The 23,486-nt window shown below is 45.5% G+C and overlaps 1 protein-coding gene across 2 annotated transcripts in view; it reads right to left on the bottom strand.

Moving 5' to 3' along the window:
- LOC134936125 (complement C3-like) overlaps positions 1 to 23,486 on the bottom strand; it is a 674,806-nt gene that overhangs the window by 58,795 nt on the left and 592,525 nt on the right. For both annotated transcript variants that reach the window (XM_063931038.1, XM_063931039.1), the window contains exons 31-34: positions 19,134 to 19,193; positions 7,226 to 7,316; positions 3,212 to 3,263; positions 2,892 to 2,979 (exon numbers count right to left, since the gene is read on the bottom strand). In XM_063931038.1, the coding sequence (XP_063787108.1) occupies positions 2,892 to 2,979; positions 3,212 to 3,263; positions 7,226 to 7,316; positions 19,134 to 19,193 (291 nt within the window). The remainder of the gene's footprint in view (positions 1 to 2,891; positions 2,980 to 3,211; positions 3,264 to 7,225; positions 7,317 to 19,133; positions 19,194 to 23,486) is intronic.

The following is a 23,486-nucleotide window of genomic DNA, read 5'->3' as shown; positions in this document are numbered from 1 at the left end:
TAAGGAAAGGGTACGCCATAAGAATCCTTTTGGAAATCTGCAGTTTCTTATCTGGAGTTTCCCAAGCCTTCTCAAATAACTCATTAAGTTCATGAGATGGGGGAAAGGTTACTATTTGCTTCTTCCCCTTAAACATGTGTACCCTCGTGTCGGGAATAGAGGGTTCATCAGTGATATGCAAAACATCCTTTATTGCAATTATCATACACTGAATACTTTTTGTCACCCTAGGGTGCACTCTAGCTTCATCGTAGTCGACATTGGAGTCAGACTCTGTGTCGGTATCCGTGTCTACTATTTGTGACAAGGGACGTTTCTGAGACCCTGAAGGGCCCTGTGAGTCGGTCCAACCTGTGGATTGACCCCCTGTTGTCTCCCTGGACTCTGCTTTGTCCAGTCTCTTACGTAATGATGCCACACTTGCATTTAACATATGCCACATATCCATCCACTCTTGAGTCGGCATCTCCGACGGGAACTCACTACTCATCTGCTCCACCTCCTCCTTGGACGAGCCTTCCGCTTAAAACATACCGACACGCATGCACTGACACCCCACACACACCGGGATATAACTATAAGGGGACAATTCCCCAACAAGGCCCTTTGGAGAGACAGAGAGAGAGTATGCCAGCACACACCCAGTGCCCCTTATACTGGAATAACACCAGATAGCGCTTTTCAGTTATAATAAACAACCTCAGTTATAATAAACAAACTCACTGCGCCAATAGATGTGCCTCCCTCCTCTTTTTCAGCCCTCTGATCCGTGTTCAGCAGGGGAGAGTCCGGGGAGCCAGCGTCTCTGCAGCTTCTGTGGAGAAAATGGTGCTAGTTAGTGCTAAGGGATCAAGCTCCGCCCCCTCCAGCGGCGGGCTTCGGTCCCGCTCTAAATTGCAAAAAATGGCGGGGTTTTACTATTTACTGCCTCCGCAGCCTAATGTATACCAATATGCCAGCCTTGAGGTTTATTGCTGCCCAGGGCGCCCCCCCTGTGCCCTGCACCCATCTGTGCCTGCTCTGTGTGTGTTGTGTGGGAGCAATGGCACGCAGCGGTTACCGCTGCGCGCTTACCTCTGTGAAGATCTGAAGTCTTCTGCCGCCTTGAAGTGTTCTTTTCTTCTAATACTCACCCGGCTTCTATCTTCCGGCTCTGCGAGGAGGACGGCGGCGCGGCTCTGGGACGAACGGCAGGGTGAGACCTGCGTTCCGACTCCCTCTGGAGCTAATGGTGTCCAGTAGCCTAAGAAGCAGAGCCTATCATTTAAGTAGGTCTGCTTCTCTCCCCTCAGTCCCACGACGCAGGGAGCCTGTTGCCAGCAGTGCTCCCTGAAAATAAAAAACCTAACAAAATTCTTTTATCAGAGAAACTCAGGAGAGCTCCTCTGTAATGCACCCTATCTCCTCTGGGCACAGGATCTAACTGAGGTCTGGAGGAGGGGCATAGAGGGAGGAGCCAGTGCACACCCATACTAAGTTCTTTATAGTGCCCATGTCTCCTGCGGAGCCCATCTATACCCCATGGTCCTTACGGAGTCCCCAGCATCCTCTAGGACGTAAGAGATATATATATATATATATATATATATATATATATATATAGAGAGAGAGAGAGAGAGAGACACACACACACACACACACCTAGAAGGAAACCCCCATTACGAATCCTGTGTTTGCCCCGGTCAAGGGTGGGGATTTTTAGCCTGCTTATTTCTCATTCATTTAAGCAGTTATAGAGTTCTAAATGTAAAAGCCTGGAACTGCAGTAATATTGTAAAAGATTAAGTAACCTGAAGGAGAAACCAAGTAGTATTTTCAAACATTTTATCAATAGTGATTTGTAACGGGACAGGCAGGGCTAGAAGATAAGTCTCACAATTCTTGTGGAATAGTTTCACACTATTTTCAGTATCAGAAAGTGCATTGTGCCTATCAAAGTAAATATGGTCTAGAATGGTAGTCTGCAATTCCCTAATAGAAGATGCTGATCTGTTATCCATTTGTCTAGAATAAGTTTCTTCACCAAAGTCAGGAGCGGTTCTAGGCATGGGCAAGCAGGCGTCAGCCACCCACCTGCGCCCCGCATCCCACTCCCCAGCTGCAGCCGGCGCCACTGTCATACGCTAGCGGTCCTAACTGACCTCTAATGTCTGTGCGGCACTGCTATGGGAGAGATGTCATGACACGTCTCCCACAGAGAGGAACGGGCAGCCAGAGACAAAGGGCAGCGCAGCAGCGGTCGGGTAGCAGGAGCGGGGCTGGTCAGTATTGTGGGGTCTTTTTTTTGTATTTGTAAGCTGCGCTACTGGGGGCACAACTGCAGGGGGCACAGCTACAGGAGGCACAACTACTGGGGGGCAAATCTACTGGGGGGCAAATCTACTGGGGGCACATCTACTGGGGGCACATCTACTGGGGGCACATCTACTGGGGGCACATCTACTGAGGGCACATCTACTGAGGGCACATCTACTGAGGGCACAACTACTGGGGGCACAGCTACAGGGGGCACAACTACTAGGGGCAAATCTACTATGGCCACGCCCCTTACCTATGAAGCTACGCCCCTATTTTGGGGCACGCGCATTTGGCGCGCACCAACTCTTATTTACCTGTGGGTTAAGTATAAGCTGTTTAATAAATTGATTAGCAATTTTGGAAACAAGCCTAACTAAACCCCACCCCATAATAAATGCATGTTTGAATAAATTACCCTTTAAAAAATGTCACTCAATATTTTGTCTTTCATGTTTTTCTCTGTAAAATTCTCAAAAATAATGTTTAAATTGATAGGATAAAATATTGTCTATTTTGTGAGAGGGGCTTGAAGCTATTTAATGGGACCTTGATATCCATATGAGGTATAATAGTTTTCTGGCTTTGGATCTCACCGCTTTGAGACCATCGATAGATGGGGAATAGCCGCTCATCATAGAAATCTCCAGGATGGACATGGTGGTATCCTGAGTACCAAGGAATCTGCAAGAAAAGTTACAGACACTCAGGTGTATTCCGCTCTTTGAAGACCAATCATTAGGTAAATTATAAAATCCATTAAGATCCTTTTTTATTTTGTTTCTTGTAACATAAAGTAGTTTGGAAAAAATAAACATCATTGGATCATAGGAGATCTCTTTCTCCAAGGAAATATCTAAGTTTATCAGTCTAAGTAAAACTAGAATTTAGCTCTATTAGTAAATCTTTGACTTACTTGGTGCAGATCTCAATGGAGACGGATGATATAGAATCGTCTGGCTTCTTAGCTGCATGGAAAGTTTGTTAGAGTCTTAAATTATGTTCACTCCTACATAATGTCACTGCACAAATGTCAGATCTTTCTCCTTGCCCTGCTATCCCAATATTTTCCCTGGTATCCAATTATAACTTTATCCTTTAGTTCTCTGTGTTTGCCAATGCTTTGCTACTATCTTTATCATAATCTGCCTACCCCCCCCTTCCCTCTTTTTATTGTCATGTTCCTTTCTGATAATGCACTGTGAAATTATAACTCCATTCCCTACTTTACATACATTTGGATAGATCTGATGATGTTCTATGAAACTAGAACAACCCCTTTAATTTACTGCTTATCTGCCACCTATTGAATCCCAACTCTCTGTTGATGATGGAGTCAATTAAAAGCTGACATTATTTTTTTTTTGGGGGGGGGGGGGGGGGGGGAGTGTAGTTCTCAGCTTCTGCAATTGGACCAAATGGTAAACTAATGAGAAATAACTGGTTTCTACCATGTTATATGTGTTTAATTCCATTTACATACACTGTATCTCTATAGGTTAGCTTATCAAGTAACAAATGTTTCAGTGCTAACTAATCCCATCTCAAGATGGTGCTAGCATTACCCAGCAAAGAGTCCAGCCACTGGCACATCCATAACAGCTGCAGGATGTGTGGTGCACATGTAGTGGTGGATTAAGAGAGGAGGGGGTCCATGCACAGTCTACATTTGGCCCCCTCTCACTAGTGCAAATGCCAAGTAGGCTCTGCCACTGTCTGGTATGCATTTGCTGATATTCCAGATCATAGTGTCCATGCCAACATCACCGTCGGAAGTGTGTAATCTGGTGGTGACATCAGGGAATCATCCTAATGATCCACACACTCCCACCACACATCACTAGGACACCTAATGTACATCTACAAATACTGGCATAGTAATGACTGGGAGATAGTAATAACATGTATCTGGAGACTTTATCCCCAGATCTCCAGATCCCTTTAACAGATACCTAATAGGTAAACAATACATGTACTATGACTGGCCCGATTACTGTGATAGGCTCTTGGACCATAAAACACTGGGGTTTATTTTCTATATGATTGGCTAAACACATATCCCTTTAAATTGGGAGATAAAATATGTGTTTGGTATGTTTCTGACTAACACTATCACTGTGATAGGCTCATGACACATCAATCACTTGACTTCTGTACAGGATTGGATTATTAAATGCCTCTACAGTTGGATTGGAAATAACAAGAGCTTGGCAACAGGGAGCCCTAGGGGTTAATATATATACAGAAAGAAGAAGCGTTTTATGTTTTCTATACTTTTTATCATGGAAAGCTATCAGGTATTCTCTCATTCATCATCCAATGCCCTTGAGGCAAACAACTGGAAAGCAGAAATAACAGAGATCCTAGTACAGGTCAGCTCTTTCTTATGTACCAATATACTGTAAATGTACTCAGTTCTATGTCCTGCAATAGACCATCATTCTTTTCTGTACACTTGCAAGTAGACAGTATTGATGATACTACTGTATGAATATGTGTGGTAGAGACAACACTAATGCCATGCTATATATAAAAAGCTTACAGTATATCTGCTTTAAATAACATTTGTGCAAACTGCTACCTGATCTTAACTACTTACCTGACAATTTTTCCCTTCAAAACCATTCATAACATTGTGTACAGTATTTTTAAAAAAAATGTAAATATCGTTTTTAAAAGTATTTTTTTTTAAATATTAAAAAAATTATATTATGCACATCTGCAGAATGGATCGCCTCATAAAAAACTGGGGGACACAGGGGGGCGGTGTGGTCGCATGTGATCTGACCATGCAAATTAAGTGGTTAAAACATCTTAAAACCAGGAACAACGCTGATATCTGGTGTTCAAAGTGGGAAACTTTTTTTTTCCTCCTTTTGCTATTCTGTATACCTGAGTCAGAAATGTTTAAAGTAATTTTTTTCAGTATGTTCTCATGAAATATCAAATATTTATTTATTAACAGTATATTCCATGATGCTTTAGAATTGGATATGAAATGCTAATTTGTTTCATTGTGCCATTTTATATTGTCACCCTGATTTAACTAACACAATACCTGAAGGATCACATCAGTAATATTGCTCCTATCAATAGTTCTATTAAAATTGAACTGTGATCATATATTTCTTTAACACGAGGGGAGAAATGCAATAGGGTGTGAGAATCAGAAAGTAAGAGTAATTTTGGTCAAATTTTCCTGTTTTTTTAAAGTGGCAATCATTTACATGGCAAAACCAGGCTGATTTTCCCATGATTGCCACTTTAAAAAAAAAACAGTAGAATTTGACCAAAATCTCTCTCTTTCTGATTCTCACACCCTATTACACTTCCCCCTAGATCTGACTGTTGCTAGATCTGAATTTTACTGAAATTATTAAAAACTACGTTTGAATCTGTTTTCTTTCATTTTTGAAAAAATAGTTTTACTACGCGTGCCCCCACAAAGGAATCTTTTCTTTTCCCCTGCACCCTTGCAGAGAAATCCCTAGTGCCCATGGTATGTGATAGCAAGTATGAAGCTCGCCGGAATCACGGCAGAATAATTTGACAAACTATGGTCAGTCCAGCGGCCAGTGAGATATCTGAAAATTTGTAAAAGTTGTTAAAAATAAAAAACTAAACTAAAAAAAGTGTAGGGTCTCCTCCTCTAAACAGAACCAGCCCTAGTGCTTCTGCTTAGTCTAGTATTGCAAAAATTGGGGGACAAAGGACATGGGGTTCCCCCAATTTGACATTCCCAGCACTAGTTTTGACCACCCAGAGCTAATGGAACTATCCCGACCATGATTCCAAGCTCAACCAAAACTCACAGCAGGTTACAGCTGGTTGGGAAGCAGTTAATTTCCCGACCGAAGGGATCCCGGTGGTCGAAATTACGACGCCGGAATCTGGACACCTGTTAAAATGCTGGCGGTGGAAATCCTAAGCGCCGCCGGAATGCTCACTTGGGTGGTGGTCCACACCACCACCCGAGGGGGAATAGATTAGTGTGGTGATCTAAGATCGCCATCCGGCCAAAAGCGTGGCGAGCGCAGTGAGCCTGCAAGGGGACATGCTGAGCTTGATGTCGGGATTCCAACTGTTGGGATTCCGGCATCAGTATTTCAACCGCCGGGATCTCAACAGTCAGGATTTCTTACGGAATTCCATCTATGGGCTTCTCCTGGAGAGGAGTTTTTCAATGTAGACAAGTATGGGTTATATTGCACTGTACTGTACTTACCTGTATGCTAGATCTTTGTGTGTTGCGCTGAAAGGTCTGCGGACAGTTCAGCAGCAGTAACTGCCTGTCACATTAACGTCATGCCGCTGAGAGCTCCGTCCCCTTTTATGTCAGGGCTGATCCTAGCGCCTTCGGATAGTCGAGGCAGGTGCAACCTTACCCCCACCTCCTGCACCACAACTCACTACCCGTAAACATCTCCTGCTACTTGCAAAATACAAAAAGTGGTAATAAAAAAGGAATCACCCAATCTCCATAGTACAGGTCTTATGTGGCTCTGATGCAAGGGATCTGCTCTGCCGCTTCCAGAAAGTGGGACCCCATGGACCATGCCTAGTGCAAATTCTACCACTGGTTCCAGATATAACTTATGTCTCATCTGTACAGCACAACGGGAGGCAATCACAAGACCACCTGTCAGGATCCCAGTAGTCACAATGCCAACGCCGGAATCCCGACAGGCGGTGAGATGTCGCCGCCAGAATACCGGCACCACAGGCTTTTCTCCTTCTGTTGGGGTCCACGATACCCGTAGAGGGAGACTATAACCCACGGCGAGCACAGCTTTCTAGCGCTCGCCCCGCTGCTGGTATACTGGTGGCTGGGATCCCGCTGTCTGGGTCCTAGCCGCCGGTAAAGTGTATGTATTCCCAGCAATACAGATACATGTTGCAAAATAACAATTATAAGCACACTTATACTCACCTCCAGGCTCATCCCTAATTGTTACCGATAGATCAAAGTTATTACATTCCTTCTCCGTTTCTGTCTCAATACCGTAATACACAGAAAACACCTGGAGAGATAAAGACAGCAGAAATTACATAATGCCATATACAACAGTCAGTAGTATCAATGATATGATGCGGTTTGTGGCGACTGTAAATTAATTATTTTCCTATAACTATTTCAGATTGATGAAATATACATTGCTGCATACTGTACAGCTAGTATTTTGCCTCTTCTTACTCTGCCCTGACAGGGGCAGAATACATAGGGTGGGATGTAATGAAGTCCGGGTTCAGCGACCAAGCTGGATGCTGGACAAACTCTGACTTTTTTTTTTTTTAAAGGGGCAATCATTTACAAGGGATGGTTTAGCCTCGTATCTGATTGCCCCTTTCTAAAAATGTTCGCCAAACTCGGACTTCATTGCATCCCACCCACAATGTGGACACCCACAACTGGAGGTCTTCCCAAGCTTGTGGACACCACCATCCCAGACAACCTCTACAGACTATTCTGTAAAAGGTAATTCTAATAAAATTGATGCTATAAGCATATAGATATAGGACATATATTTTTCTTCTCATATAAAAACATGTATATCACAGCTGTTAAAGTATATAATAAAAAGATGTTCCGCTCGTGAGGATGTGGGGTAATTGGCTCGGTAGAGGGGTGTATGTGGTGTAGTGTCTAGGCAGAATCCTCACTCAAAACAAAAACACCCTAGCCCCAAATCAGGGCACTGACTCACTTCATGGCTCCTCTCTAAGGGGCCGATTTATCACTATCTGCATCTGAGGATGGGGATGTGAGGTGATAAAATCGACCCAATCCGCAATGCGGTTATGGATTACATCGCATGGATGTATAAATAATTATTGCATGCAGGGACAGTGATCTTAGTGATCAGCTAGTGATGCCTTGAGAAAGCCCTAATGGTGAAACAGCTGTAGGCAAGCAGTAGCCGTTATCCATGTTCTAATTCTACAGCAATATATTGTTATTGCTACTTCTACAGTATATCATAATACAGGAGATCAGGATTAGGAGATTTAGGGAACACTAATCAAGTACACTAGCTGCGATTGGAGACATAGCATTATAGAATCCTAGAGAGGCTGTTTAATGATAATTACAGTGAGCTAGATCATGGGTGGCCATGCAGCTCTTTTATTCTCCGTCTGTGGCTCGATCTGCTCCCGGCCACCGCTGCCCGACACAGTGCACACACAGCCCGGCACACGCCGCATAGATTTCTAAGCTCTCCGGCGGCAGTGTCTATCTTCAATTCGATGCCGGTCCATGAGCCAATCAGAGCTTGTGGACCGGCAGCTAAGGCTCCTGATTGGCTGCTAGACCACGAGCTGCCGAATTGAAGATAGACACCGCTGCCAGAGACAGAGGGGCAAGAGAGGCGCACGCTGCACTCTCCTACCCTCACAGCAGCAGCGCAGTGATCAGCACTTTGGGAGGGGGGGAGGCACTGAGAGGATATGTGTATCTGGCACTGTGGTCATATCTGGCACTGTGGGGATATGTGTATCTGCACTGGGGGGCATATCTGGCACTGTGGGGATATGTGTATCTGCACTGGGGGGCATATCTGGCACTGTGGGGATATGTGTATCTGCACTGGGGGGCATATCTGGCACTGTGGGGATATGTGTATCTGCACTAGAGATGAGCGGGTTCGGTTTCTCTGAAACCGAACCCGCACGAACTTCATGTTTTTTTCACGGGTCCGAGCAGACTCGGATCCTCCCGCCTTGCTCGGTTAACCCGAGCGCGCCCGAACGTCATCATGACGCTGTCGGATTCTCGCGAGACTCGGATTCTATATAAGGAGCCGCGCGTCGCCGCCATTTTCACACGTGCATTGAGATTGATAGGGAGAGGACGTGGCTGGCGTCCTCTCCATTAGAAATTAGATTAGAAGAGAGAGAGAGAGATTGTGCAGAGTCAGACAGAGTTTACCACAGTGACCAGTGCAGTTGTTGTTAGTTAACTTTTATTTATTTTAATATAATATATCCGTTCTCTGCTATATCCGTTCTCTGCCTGAAAAAAAACGATACACAGCAGCAGCCAGTCACACAGTGTGACTCAGTCTGTGTGCACTCAGCTCAGCCCAGTGTGCTGCACATCAATGTATAAAAGGCAAAGCTTATAATAATTGTGGGGGAGACTGGGGAGCACTGCAGGTTGTTATAGCAGGAGCCCCCAGGAGTACATAATATTATATTAATTTAAAATTAAACAGTGCACACTTTTGCTGCAGGAGTGCCACTGCCAGTGTGACTAGTGGTGACCAGTGCCTGACCACCAGTATAGTAGTATATTGTTGTATGTATTGTATACTATCTCTTTATCAACCAGTCTATATTAGCAGCAGACACAGTACAGTGCGGTAGTTCACGGCTGTGGCTACCTCTGTGTCGGCAGTCGGAACTCGGCAGGCAGTCCGTCCATCCATAATTGTATTACAATATATACCACCTAACCGTGGTATTTTTTTTTCTTTCTTTATACCGTCGTCATAGTGTCATACTAGTTGTTACGAGTATACTACTATCTCTTTATCAACCAGTGTACAGTGCGGTAGTTCACGGCTGTGGCTACCTCTGTGTCGGCAGTCGGCAGGCAGTCCGTCCATCCATAATTGTATTATTATTATAATATATACCACCTAACCGTGGTTTTTTTTTCATTCTTTATACCGTCATAGTGTCATACTAGTTGTTACGAGTATACTACTATCTCTTTATCAACCAGTGTACAGTGCGGTAGTTCACGGCTGTGGCTACCTCTGTGTCGGCAGTCGGCAGGCAGTCCGTCCATCCATAATTGTATTATTATTATAATATATACCACCTAACTGTGGTATTTTTTTTTCTTTCTTTATACCGTCGTCATAGTGTCATACTAGTTGTTACGAGTATACTACTATCTCTTTATCAACCAGTGTACAGTGCGGTAGTTCACGGCTGTGGCTACCTCTGTGTCGGCAGTCGGCAGGCAGTCCGTCCATCCATAATTGTATTATTATTATAATATATACCACCTAACCGTGTTTTTTTTTTCATTCTTTATACCGTCATAGTGTCATACTAGTTGTTACGAGTATACTACTATCTCTTTATCAACCAGTGTACAGTGCGGTAGTTCACGGCTGTGGCTACCTCTGTGTCGGCAGTCGGCAGGCAGTCCGTCCATCCATAATTGTATTATTATTATAATATATACCACCTAACTGTGGTATTTTTTTTTCTTTCTTTATACCGTCGTCATAGTGTCATACTAGTTGTTACGAGTATACTACTATCTCTTTATCAACCAGTGTACAGTGCGGTAGTTCACGGCTGTGGCTACCTCTGTGTCGGCAGTCGGCAGGCAGTCCGTCCATCCATAATTGTATTATTATTATAATATATACCACCTAACCGTGTTTTTTTTTTCATTCTTTATACCGTCATAGTGTCATACTAGTTGTTACGAGTATACTACTATCTCTTTATCAACCAGTGTACAGTGCGGTAGTTCACGGCTGTGGCTACCTCTGTGTCGGCAGTCGGCAGGCAGTCCGTCCATCCATAATTGTATTATTATTATAATATATACCACCTAACCGTGGTTTTTTTTTCATTCTTTATACCGTCGTCATAGTGTCATACTAGTTGTTACGAGTATACTACTATCTCTTTATCAACCAGTGTACAGTGCGGTAGTTCACGGCTGTGGCTACCTCTGTGTCGGCAGTCGGCAGGCAGTCCGTCCATCCATAATTGTATTATTTATTATTATAATATATACCACCTAACCGTGGTTTTTTTTTCATTCTTTATACCGTCGTCATAGTGTCATACTAGTTGTTACGAGTATACTACTATCTCTTTATCAACCAGTGTACAGTGCGGTAGTTCACGGCTGTGGCTACCTCTGTGTCGGCAGTCGGCAGGCAGTCCGTCCATCCATAATTGTATTATTATTATAATATATACCACCTAACTGTGGTATTTTTTTTTCTTTCTTTATACCGTCGTCATAGTGTCATACTAGTTGTTACGAGTATACTACTATCTCTTTATCAACCAGTGTACAGTGCGGTAGTTCACGGCTGTGGCTACCTCTGTGTCGGCAGTCGGCAGGCAGTCCGTCCATCCATAATTGTATTATTATTATAATATATACCACCTAACCGTGGTTTTTTTTTCATTCTTTATACCGTCGTCATAGTGTCATACTAGTTGTTACGAGTATACTACTATCTCTTTATCAACCAGTGTACAGTGCGGTAGTTCACGGCTGTGGCTACCTCTGTGTCGGCAGTCGGCAGGCAGTCCGTCCATCCATAATTGTATTATTATTATAATATATACCACCTAACCGTGGTTTTTTTTTCATTCTTTATACCGTCGTCATAGTGTCATACTAGTTGTTACGAGTATACTACTATCTCTTTATCAACCAGTGTACAGTGCGATAGTTCACGGCTGTGGCTACCTCTGTGTCGGCAGTCGGCAGGCAGTCCGTCCATCCATAATTGTATTATTATTATAATATATACCACCTAACCGTGGTTTTTTTTTCATTCTTTATACCGTCGTCATAGTGTCATACTAGTTGTTACGAGTATACTACTATCTCTTTATCAACCAGTGTACAGTGCGGTAGTTCACGGCTGTGGCTACCTCTGTGTCGGCAGTCGGCAGGCAGTCCGTCCATCCATAATTGTATTATTATTATAATATATACCACCTAACCGTGTTTTTTTTTTCATTCTTTATACCGTCGTCATAGTGTCATACTAGTTGTTACGAGTATACTACTATCTCTTTATCAACCAGTGTACAGTGCGGTAGTTCACGGCTGTGGCTACCTCTGTGTCGGCAGTCGGCAGGCAGTCCGTCCATCCATAATTGTATTATTATTATAATATATACCACCTAACCGTGGTTTTTTTTTTTTCTTTCTTTATACCGTCGTCATAGTGTCATACTAGTTGTTACGAGTATACTACTATCTCTTTATCAACCAGTGTACAGTGCGGTAGTTCACGGCTGTGGCTACCTCTGTGTCGGCAGTCGGCAGGCAGTCCGTCCATCCATAATTGTATTATTATTATAATATATACCACCTAACCGTGGTATTTTTATTTCTTTCTTTATACCGTCGTCATAGTGTCATACTAGTTGTTACGAGTATACTACTATCTCTTTATCAACCAGTGTACAGTGCGGTAGTTCACGGCTGTGGCTACCTCTGTGTCGGCAGTCGGCAGGCAGTCCGTCCATCCATAATTGTATTATTATTATTATAATATATACCACCTAACCGTGGTTTTTTTATACCACCTAACCGTGGCAGTCCGTCCATAATTGTATACTAGTATCCAATCCATCCATCTCCATTGTTTACCTGAGGTGCCTTTTAGTTCTGCCTATAAAATATGGAGAACAAAAAAGTTGAGGTTCCAAAATTAGGGAAAGATCAAGATCCACTTCCACCTCGTGCTGAAGCTGCTGCCACTAGTCATGGCCGAGACGATGAAATGCCAGCAACGTCGTCTGCCAAGGCCGATGCCCAATGTCATAGTACAGAGCATGTCAAATCCAAAACACCAAATATCAGAAAAAAAAGGACTCCAAAACCTAAACTAAAATTGTCGGAGGAGAAGCGTAAACTTGCCAATATGCCATTTACCACACGGAGTGGCAAGGAACGGCTGAGGCCCTGGCCTATGTTCATGGCTAGTGGTTCAGCTTCACATGAGGATGGAAGCACTCAGCCTCTCGCTAGAAAAATGAAACGACTCAAGCTGGCAAAAGCACAGCAAAGAACTGTGCGTTCTTCGAAATCCCAAATCCACAAGGAGAGTCCAATTGTGTCGGTTGCGATGCCTGACCTTCCCAACACTGGATGTGAAGAGCATGCGCCTTCCACCATTTGCACGCCCCCTGCAAGTGCTGGAAGGAGCACCCGCAGTCCAGTTCCTGATAGTGAGATTGAAGATGTCAGTGTTGAAGTCCACCAGGATGAGGAGGATATGGGTGTTGCTGGCGCTGGGGAGGAAATTGACAAGGAGGATTCTGATGGTGAGGTGGTTTGTTTAAGTCAGGCACCCGGGGAGACACCTGTTGTCCGTGGGACGAATATGGCCGTTGACATGCCAGGTGAAAATACCAAAAAAATCAGCTCTTCGGTGTGGAGGTATTTCACCAGAAATGCGGACAACAGGTGTCAAGCCGTGTGTTCCCTTTGTCAAGCTGTAATAAGTAGGGGTAAGGACGTTAACCACCTCGGAACATCCTCCCTTATACGTCACCTGCAGCGCATTCATAATAAGTCAGTGACAAGTTCAAAAACTTTGGGTGACAGCGGAAGCACTCCACTGACCAGTAAATCCCTTCCTCTTGTAACCAAGCTCACGCAAACCACCCCACCAACTCCCTCAGTGTCAATTTCCTCCTTCCCCAGGAATGCCAATAGTCCTGCAGGCCATGTCACTGGCAATTCTGACGATTCCTCTCCTGCCTGGGATTCCTCCGATGCATCCTTGCGTGTAACGCCTACTGCTGCTGGCGCTGCTGTTGTTGCTGCTGGGAGTCGATGGTCATCCCAGAGAGGAAGTCGTAAGACCACTTTTACTACTTCCACCAAGCAATTGACTGTCCAACAGTCATTTGCGAGGAAGATTAAATATCACAGCAGTCATCCTACTGCAAAGCGGATAACTGAGGCCTTGACATCCTGGGTGGTGAGAAACGTGGTTCCGGTATCCATCATTACTGTAGAGCCAACTAAAGACTTGTTGGAGGTACTGTGTCCCCGGTACCAAATACCATCTAGGTTCCATTTCTCTAGGGTTGCGATACCGAAAATGTACACAGACCTCAGAAAAAGAGTCACCAGTGTCCTAAAAAATGCAGCTGTACCCAATGTCCACTTAACCACGGACATGTGGACAAGTGGAGCAGGGCAGGGTCAGGACTATATGACTGTGACAGCCCACTGGGTAGATGTATGGACTCCCGCCGCAAGAACAGCAGCGGCGGCACCAGTAGCAGCATCTCGCAAACGCCAACTCGTTCCTAGGCAGGCTACGCTTTGTATCACCGGTTTCCAGAATACGCACACAGCTGAAAACCTCTTACGGCAACTGAGGAAGATCATCGCGGAATGGCTTACCCCAATTGGACTCTCCTGTGGATTTGTGGCATCGGACAACGCCAGCAATATTGTGCGTGCATTACATCTGGGCAAATTCCAGCACGTCCCATGTTTTGCACATACCTTGAATTTGGTGGTGCAGAATTTTTTAAAAAACGACAGGGGCGTGCAAGAGATGCTGTCGGTGGCCAGAAAAATTGCGGGACACTTTCGGCGTACAGGCAGCACGTACAGAAGACTGGAGCACCACCAAAAACGCCTGAACCTGCCCTGCCATCATCTGAAGCAGGAGGTGGTAACGAGGTGGAATTCAACCCTCTATATGCTTCAGAGGTTGGAGGAGCAGCAAAAGGCCATTCAAGCCTATACAACTGACCACGATATAGGAGGTGGAATGCACCTGTCTCAAGCGCAGTGGAGAATGATTTCAACGTTGTGCAAGGTTCTGCAACCTTTTGAACTTGCCACACGTGAAGTCAGTTCAGACACTGCCAGCCTGAGTCAGGTCATTCCCCTCATCAGGCTTTTGCAGAAGAAGCTGGAGACATTGAAGGAGGAGCTAAGACAGAGCGATTCCGCTAGGCATGTGGGACTTGTGGATGGAGCCCTTAATTCGCTTAACAAGGATTCACGGGTGGTCAATCTGTTGAAATCAGAGCACTACATTTTGGCCACCGTGCTCGATCCTAGATTTAAAACCTACCTTGGATCTCTCTTTCCGGCGCACACAAGTCTGCTGGGTTTCAAAGACCTGCTGGTGAGAAAATTGTCAAGTCAAGCGGAACGCGACCTGTCAACATCTCCTCCTTCACATTCTCCCGCAACTGGGGCTGCGAGGAAAAGGCTCAGAATTCCGAGCCCACCCGCTGGCGGTGATGCAGGGCAGTCTGGAGCGACTGCTGATGCTGACATCTGGTCCGGACTGAAGGACCTGACAACCATTACGGACATGTCGTCTACTGTCACTGCATATGATTCTATCACCATTGATAGAATGGTGGAGGATTATATGAGTGACCGCATCCAAGTAGGCACGTCACACAGTCCGTACTTATACTGGCAGGAAAAAGAGGCAATTTGGAGGCCCTTGCACAAACTGGCTTTATTCTACCTAAGTTGCCCTCCCACAAGTGTGTACTCCGAAAGAGTGTTTAGTGCCGCCGCTCACCTTGTCAGCAATCGGCGTACGAGGTTACATCCAGAAAATGTGGAGAAGATGATGTTCATTAAAATGAATTATAATCAATTCCTCCGCGGAGACATTGACCAGCAGCAATTGCCTCCACAAAGTACACAGGGAGCTGACATGGTGGATTCCAGTGGGGACGAATTGATAATCTGTGAGGAGGGGGATGTACACGGTGATATATCGGAGGATGATGATGAGGTGGACATCTTGCCTCTGTAGAGCCAGTTTGTGCAAGGAGAGATTAATTGCTTCTTTTTTGGTGGGGGTCCAAACCAACCCGTCATTTCAGTCACAGTCGTGTGGCAGACCCTGTCACTGAAATGATGGGTTGGTTAAAGTGTGCATGTCCTGTTTTGTTTATACAACATAAGGGTGGGTGGGAAGGGCCCAAGGACAATTCCATCTTGCACCTCTTTTTTCTTTTATTTTTCTTTGCGTCATGTGCTGTTTGGGGAGGGTTTTTTGGAAGGGACATCCTGCGTGACACTGCAGTGCCACTCTTAGATGGGCCCGGTGTTTGTGTCGGCCACTAGGGTCGCTTATCTTTCTCACACAGCTACCTCATTGCGCCTCTTTTTTTCTTTGCGTCATGTGCTGTTTGGGGAGGGTTTTTTGGAAGGGACATCCTGCGTGACACTGCAGTGCCACTCCTAGATGGGCCCGGTGTTTGTGTCGGCCACTAGGGTCGCTTATCTTTCTCACACAGTCAGCTACCTCATTGCGCCTCTTTTTTTCTTTGCGTCATGTGCTGTTTGGGGAGGGTTTTTTGGAAGGGACATCCTGCGTGACACTGCAGTGCCACTCCTAGATGGGCCCGGTGTTTGTGTCGGCCACTAGGGTCGCTAATCTTACTCACACAGCTACCTCATTGCGCCTCTTTTTTTCTTTGCGTCATGTGCTGTTTGGGGAGGGTTTTTTGGAAGGGACATCCTGCGTGACACTGCAGTGCCACTCCTAGATGGGCCCGGTGTTTGTGTCGGCCACTAGGGTCGCTTATCTTTCTCACACAGTCAGCTACCTCATTGCGCCTCTTTTTTTCTTTGCGTCATGTGCTGTTTGGGGAGGGTTTTTTGGAAGGGACATCCTGCGTGACACTGCAGTGCCACTCCTAGATGGGCCCGGTGTTTGTGTCGGCCACTAGGGTCGCTTATCTTTCTCACACAGTCAGCTACCTCATTGCGCCTCTTTTTTTCTTTGCGTCATGTGCTGTTTGGGGAGGGTTTTTTGGAAGGGACATCCTGCGTGACACTGCAGTGCCACTCCTAGATGGGCCCGGTGTTTGTGTCGGCCACTAGGGTCGCTAATCTTACTCACACAGCTACCTCATTGCGCCTCTTTTTTTCTTTGCGTCATGTGCTGTTTGGGGAGGGTTTTTTGGAAGGGACATCCTGCGTGACACTGCAGTGCCACTCCTAGATGGGCCCGGTGTTTGTGTCGGCCACTAGGGTCGCTTATCTTACTCACACAGCGACCTCGGTGCAAATTTTAGGACTAAAAATAATATTGTGAGGTGTGATGTGTTCAGAATAGGCTGAAAATGAGTGTAAATTATGTTTTTTGAGGTTAATAATACTTTGGGATCAAAATTACCCCCAAATTCTATGATTTAAGCTGTTTTTTAGGGTTTTTTGAAAAAAACACCCGAATCCAAAACACACCCGAATCCGACAAAAAAAATTCGGTGAGGTTTTGCCAAAACGCGGTCGAACCCAAAACACGGCCGCGGAACCGAACCCAAAACCAAAACACAAAACCCGAAAAATTTCCGGCGCTCATCTCTAATCTGCACTGGGGGCATATCTAGCACTGTGGGGATATGTGTATCTGCACTGGGGCCATATCTGGCACTGTGGGGACATGTGTATTTGCACTGGGGGCATATCTGGCACTGTGGGCATATCTGGCTCTGGGGGCATATCTGGCACTGTGGGGATATGTGTATCTGCACTGGGGGCACATCTGGCACTGTGGGGACGTGTGTATCTGCACTGGGGGCACATCTGGCACTGTGGGGACGTGTGTATCTGCACTGGGGGCATATCTGGCACTGTGTGGGGATATGTGTATCTGCACTGTGGGCATATCTGGCACTGTGGGGACATGTGTATCTGCACTGGGGGCATAGCAGGCACTGTGGGGACATGTGTATCTGGCACCGGGGGCATAGTTGGCACTGTGGGGAGATGTGTATTTGGCACTGGGGGCATAGTTGGCACTGTGGGGACATGTGTATCTGGCACTGGGGGCATAGTTGGCACTGTGGGGACATGTGTATCTGGCACTGGGGGCATACCATTGTATTGAATCTGGCATGTAGAAGATGCCTGAAGACATGTTTAGGGTCTGATGATATCGATTTACATAGAGGGTTCTGTTCTTCATTATGTCACATCATGGAAGAACAATTTAAAAAATGAGAATACTTAAGTACTGTAGGTGTGTACGTGTGTGTACGTGTGTGTACGTGTGTGTGTGTGTGTGTGTGTGTGTGTGTAGGTGTGTGTGTGTGTAGGTGTGTGTAGGTAGGTATTTACAGTTTCCCATCTCCTGGAAGGTTCACGGCCCAGGGGAAAGATTCCTGCTCCTCATCTTTTACATCTGTTTCACAAAAAAGAACTCAGTCCCTGGGTGTTCTACTGAAATTGATTTTCCTGTACTCTTAGCAAACCATGGGGTTCATTCAGACCTGATCGCACGCTAGATTTTTTTGCTGCGCTGCGATCAGGTCATAACTGCGCTTGCGTATGCACAGCAATGTGCAGGCGCGTCGTATGGGTGCAAAGCGGATCGTTGCTGTGCGATGGATTTAACGAAGAATCCATTCGCACAGCCGATCGCAAGGAGATTGACAGAAAGAGGGCGTTTGTGGGTGTCAACTGACCGTTTTCTGGAAGTGGTTGGAAAAACGCAGGCGTTCCCAAGCGTTTGCAGGGCGGGTGTCTGGCGTCAATTCTGGGACCTGACAGGCTGAAGTGATCGCAGCGGCTGAGTAAGTTCTGGGCAACTCAGAAACTGCACAAACTATTTTTAGTGCTCGGCTGCACACGCTGTTTTTGTACCGCTCGGCTGCACATGCGATCGCACACTTGCAAAGCTAAAATACACTCCCCTATGGGCTGCGACTATCTGATCGCAGCGCTGCAAAAAATAGCTAGTGAGCAATCAGGTCTGAATGACCCCCATATGCCAAGAGTAATGGAACACACAGTACATAGAATAGGATGAGACTGAAATTGGTGAAAGTGGTCATCTTGGCTGTGTACTAGACAAGCTCTATTAGGTCATTTCTAGTCATCTTCATACTATTTATACCAACGTGTCAGATAGGGCTCTAATTATTTTCATCTGGCTACTGATAATTTTGGAAAACATGCTATGTCAAATTCTTCAATTATGTGAACATATCATAGTGAGTGTGGCCAGGATAACACACTTTCTGTTTTTACATTTGAGCCGTTACATTTATATCACTCATCAAAAACATAACAAAAGAAAATAAATTGCCTATAAAGTCTATACTAAACTTACGGTCAAGGTTCCTTGTCCTTTCCCTTCTGCAGTAACTGTAAAGTTTCCAATACTGGATGCCTGTAAAGAGAGGAGTTACTTAACATGTAACAATACAGACAAACATTCAACATGGCAGATATTGCAGTCTGAGTGGCCATCAGGTTTTATCTATGATCCATTGGGATGAGGGCCGGTTCTTGGCCTTGTGGCGCCCCGGGCAAAGTATAGGGGCATGGCTTCAAATGGAGGCGTGGTCAGGTACGCCCCCATTTATGCCCCTGTAGCGACGCTGAAAGAAAAAATAAAATAAAAAAAAGTATACTTACCATCCCCGTTCCTGATCTAGACCGCTGCAGACCTCCTCCGCCGGCGCCACTCTTCTTCTCTTCTTTCCTCGATCTATGGGAGAGACGTTATTACGTCTCTCCCATAGAACAGCATAGACACTAGAGGTCAATTATGACCCCTAGTGTCTGTGCCACTATGCTGTGCGGTGCGCGATGACGTCATCGCGCACTGCACAGCAAAGGTCCTCTACATGAAGGGAAACTAGACCGTAGCGTCTAGTTTCCCTTCATGGAGAGGACCTTTGCTGTGCAGTGCGCGATGACGTCATCGCGCACCGCACAACTAAGGTTGTCTCAATGAAGGGAAACTAGATGCTACGCGTCTGGTTCCCTTCAAAGTGGGGAGCACAGCGGGGCACTGCAGGGGGCACAGTGGCCGATCTTGCCCTGGTGCGGCGCCCTCCGGATGGCGCTGGTGCCCTCCGGATGGCGGCGCCCCAGGCAAAAGTACCGCTTGCCCGTGGCAAGAACCGCCACTGATTGGGATGCAATCAATTTACCGGCGGTTGGGATCCCGGTGGTCAGGATACCGATGCCGGAATCCGACAGCAGACGATGCCGGTAGCCGGAATCCCAGCGCATAGGGGTTGTAGTATCTTATGTATATGGATAGTTTATGGGCATTGTCAAGTACTGTAATAGTAAGATGAGGTAGTGTATCTTTAAGAATCCTGGAGCACAAAAGGACATGTGATCAGGAAGTAGATACAGAGAGAAAGGAAGGAGAAGAAGAACAGCCATGAGGAGCTGATGCCTGTGTCTAGCTGTAATAATGCAAGTATTACCATAAAGAAATAAATAAGAATTTACTTACCGATAATTCTATTTCTCGTAGTCCGTAGTGGATGCTGGGGACTCCGTCAGGACCATGGGGAATAGCGGCTCCGCAGGAGACAGGGCACAAAATTAAAAGTTTGACCACTAGGTGGTGTGCACTGGCTCCTCCCCCTATGACCCTCCTCCAAGCCTCAGTTAGGATACTGTGCCCGGACGAGCGTACACAATAAGGAAGGATTTTGAATCCCGGGTAAGACTCATACCAGCCACACCAATCACACTGTACAACTTGAGATCTGAACCCAGTTAACAGCATGATAACAGAGGAGCCTCTGAAAAGATGGCTTCCAACAATAATAACCCGATTTTTGTAACAATAACTATGTACAAGTATTGCAGACAATCCGCACTTGGGATGGGCGCCCAGCATCCACTACGGACTACGAGAAATAGAATTATCGGTAAGTAAATTCTTATTTTCTCTGACGTCCTAAGTGGATGCTGGGGACTCCGTCAGGACCATGGGGATTATACCAAAGCTCCCAAACGGGCGGGAGAGTGCGGATGACTCTGCAGCACCGAATGAGAGAACTCCAGGTCCTCCTTAGCCAGGGTATCAAATTTGTAGAATTTTACAAACGTGTTCTCCCCTGACCACGTAACTGCTCGGCAGCGTTGTAATGCCGAGACCCCTCGGGCAGCCGCCCAAGGTGAGCCCACCTTCCTTGTGGAGTGGGCATTTACAGATTTTGGCTGTGGCAGGCCCTGCCACAGAATGCGCAAGTTGAATTGTGCTACAAATCCAACGAGCAATCGTCTGCTTAGACGCAGGAACACCCAGCTTGTTGGGTGCATACAGTATAAACAGCGAGTCAGACTTTCTGACTCCAGCCGTCCTTGAAATATATATATATATATATATATATATATATTTATTTATTTTTAAGGCTCTGACAACGTCGAACAACTTGGAGTCCTCCAAGTCGCTAGAAGCCGCAGGCACTACAATAGGTTGGTTCAGGTGAAACGCTGTTACCACCTTAGGGAGAAACTGAGGACGCGTCCGCAGTTCTGCCCTGTCCCAATGGAAAATCAGATATGGCTTTTGTACGAAAAAGCCGCCAATTCTGACACTCTCCTGGCCGAAGCCAGGGCCAGTAGCATGGTCACTTTCCATGTAAGATATTTCAAATCCACCGATTTGAGTGGCTCAACCAATGGGATTTGAGGAATCCCAAAACTACATTGAGATCCCACGGTGCCACTGGAGGCACAACCGGGGCTGTATATGTAGTACTCCTTTGACAAAAGCTTGGACTTCAGGAACTGAAGCCAATTCTTTCTGGAAGAAAATCGACAGGGCCGAAATTTGAACCTTAATGGACCCCAATTTGAGGCCCATAGACAATCCTAGAACAAAGATTTTTTTGGGAGTGTCCCAGGACAGGCGCCAAGCAGCTACTGATATAACGGATACCAAGAGGTGTCACCACACCTCAAAAACAACTCTCAAAAACACAAATTTGAAATCTGTATATACACCAACAGCGCTTTTGTAGAATAAAAATCAATTATAATGTAAATGTCACCATTACATCCCTTATTGTCAGTTTTCTGTAGTAGATCCTTCAATGGATTTTGACTGATGTGGTCTCTCCGGGATATAACAACATGTGGGGAAATATAAGAACAAGACACCAATGTGTAGTATGTTCCTTCTATTCAATCTTTTTATACAAGGACTAGTAGTGATTATGTGCGTACCCCACTCACACTATAGTCAGATATTTTTAAGCTCATCAAGGTTTCTTTTCTAGTACCAAGGCTTGATTCACTTGAACTACGCCTGGTACAGTAGATATAATCAAATGATAGAGCGTACCCCAAAACTCACACTCGCAAGCGGGGTGGTAAACACATCAAGGTATCTTTTCAAGACTTATAAATGTCTAGGTGGAGCGTACCGAAAGACTCACACTCATAGGGGCGATAATACACACATCAAGGTATCTTTAAGGTAACAGGAAAAATCTATGGATCCATTCATGCGTACCCAAACTCACAGTTCTTAAAATCTTCGTACTCCCATCAAGGTATCTTTAAGGTTCAACTTCCCTGTCCAGTATTCTTAGTGGTGACGTTCTTGCCTCCCCAGGTAAAGGAACTCAATACTCCTGCCTGTCAACGCGTTTCGGCCCTGGCCTGGGCCTTTGTCTCGATAAAGGCCCAGGCCAGGGCCGAAACGCGTTGACAGGCAGGAGTATTGAGTTCCTTTACCTGGGGAGGCAAGAACGTCACCACTAAGAATACTGGACAGGGAAGTTGAACCTTAAAGATACCTTGATGGGAGTACGAAGATTTTAAGAACTGTGAGTTTGGGTACGCATGAATGGATCCATAGATTTTTCCTGTTACCTTAAAGATACCTTGATGTGTGTATTATCGCCCCTATGAGTGTGAGTCTTTCGGTACGCTCCACCTAGACATTTATAAGTCTTGAAAAGATACCTTGATGTGTTTACCACCCCGCTTGCGAGTGTGAGTTTTGGGGTACGCTCTATCATTTGATTATATCTACTGTACCAGGCGTAGTTCAAGTGAATCAAGCCTTGGTACTAGAAAAGAAACCTTGATGAGCTTAAAAATATCTGACTATAGTGTGAGTGGGGTACGCACATAATCACTACTAGTCCTTGTATAAAAAGATTGAATAGAAGGAACATACTACACATTGGTGTCTTGTTCTTATATTTCCCCACATGTTGTTATATCCCGGAGAGACCACATCAGTCAAAATCCATTGAAGGATCTACTACAGAAAACTGACAATAAGGGATGTAATGGTGACATTTACATTATAATTGATTTTTATTCTACAAAAGCGCTGTTGGTGTATATACAGATTTCAAATTTGGGTCCATAGACAATCCTGTTTGCAGGCAATGTAGGAATCGACCCAGTTGAAATTCCTCCGTCGGAGCCCTCTCCTTCAGGATCCGGCGTTCAACCGCCATGCCGTCAAACGCAGCCGCGGTAAGTCTAGAGGTAGAGTGCACGGATCCTCCGTGCGCATCTCTTGAAGTTCCGGGTACCAAGTCTTTCTTGGCAAATCCGGAACCACGAGTATCGTTCTTACTCCCCTTCGCCTTATAATTCTCAGTACCTTGGGTATGAGAGGCAGAGGGGGGGAACACATACATTGACTGGTACACCCATGGTGTTACCAACGCGTCCACAGCTATTGCCT

This window comes from Pseudophryne corroboree, chromosome 6 (genome assembly GCF_028390025.1).
Source record: "Pseudophryne corroboree isolate aPseCor3 chromosome 6, aPseCor3.hap2, whole genome shotgun sequence".
NCBI lineage: Eukaryota > Metazoa > Chordata > Amphibia > Anura > Myobatrachidae > Pseudophryne > Pseudophryne corroboree.
This window is presented reverse-complemented; position numbering and strand designations above follow the sequence as displayed.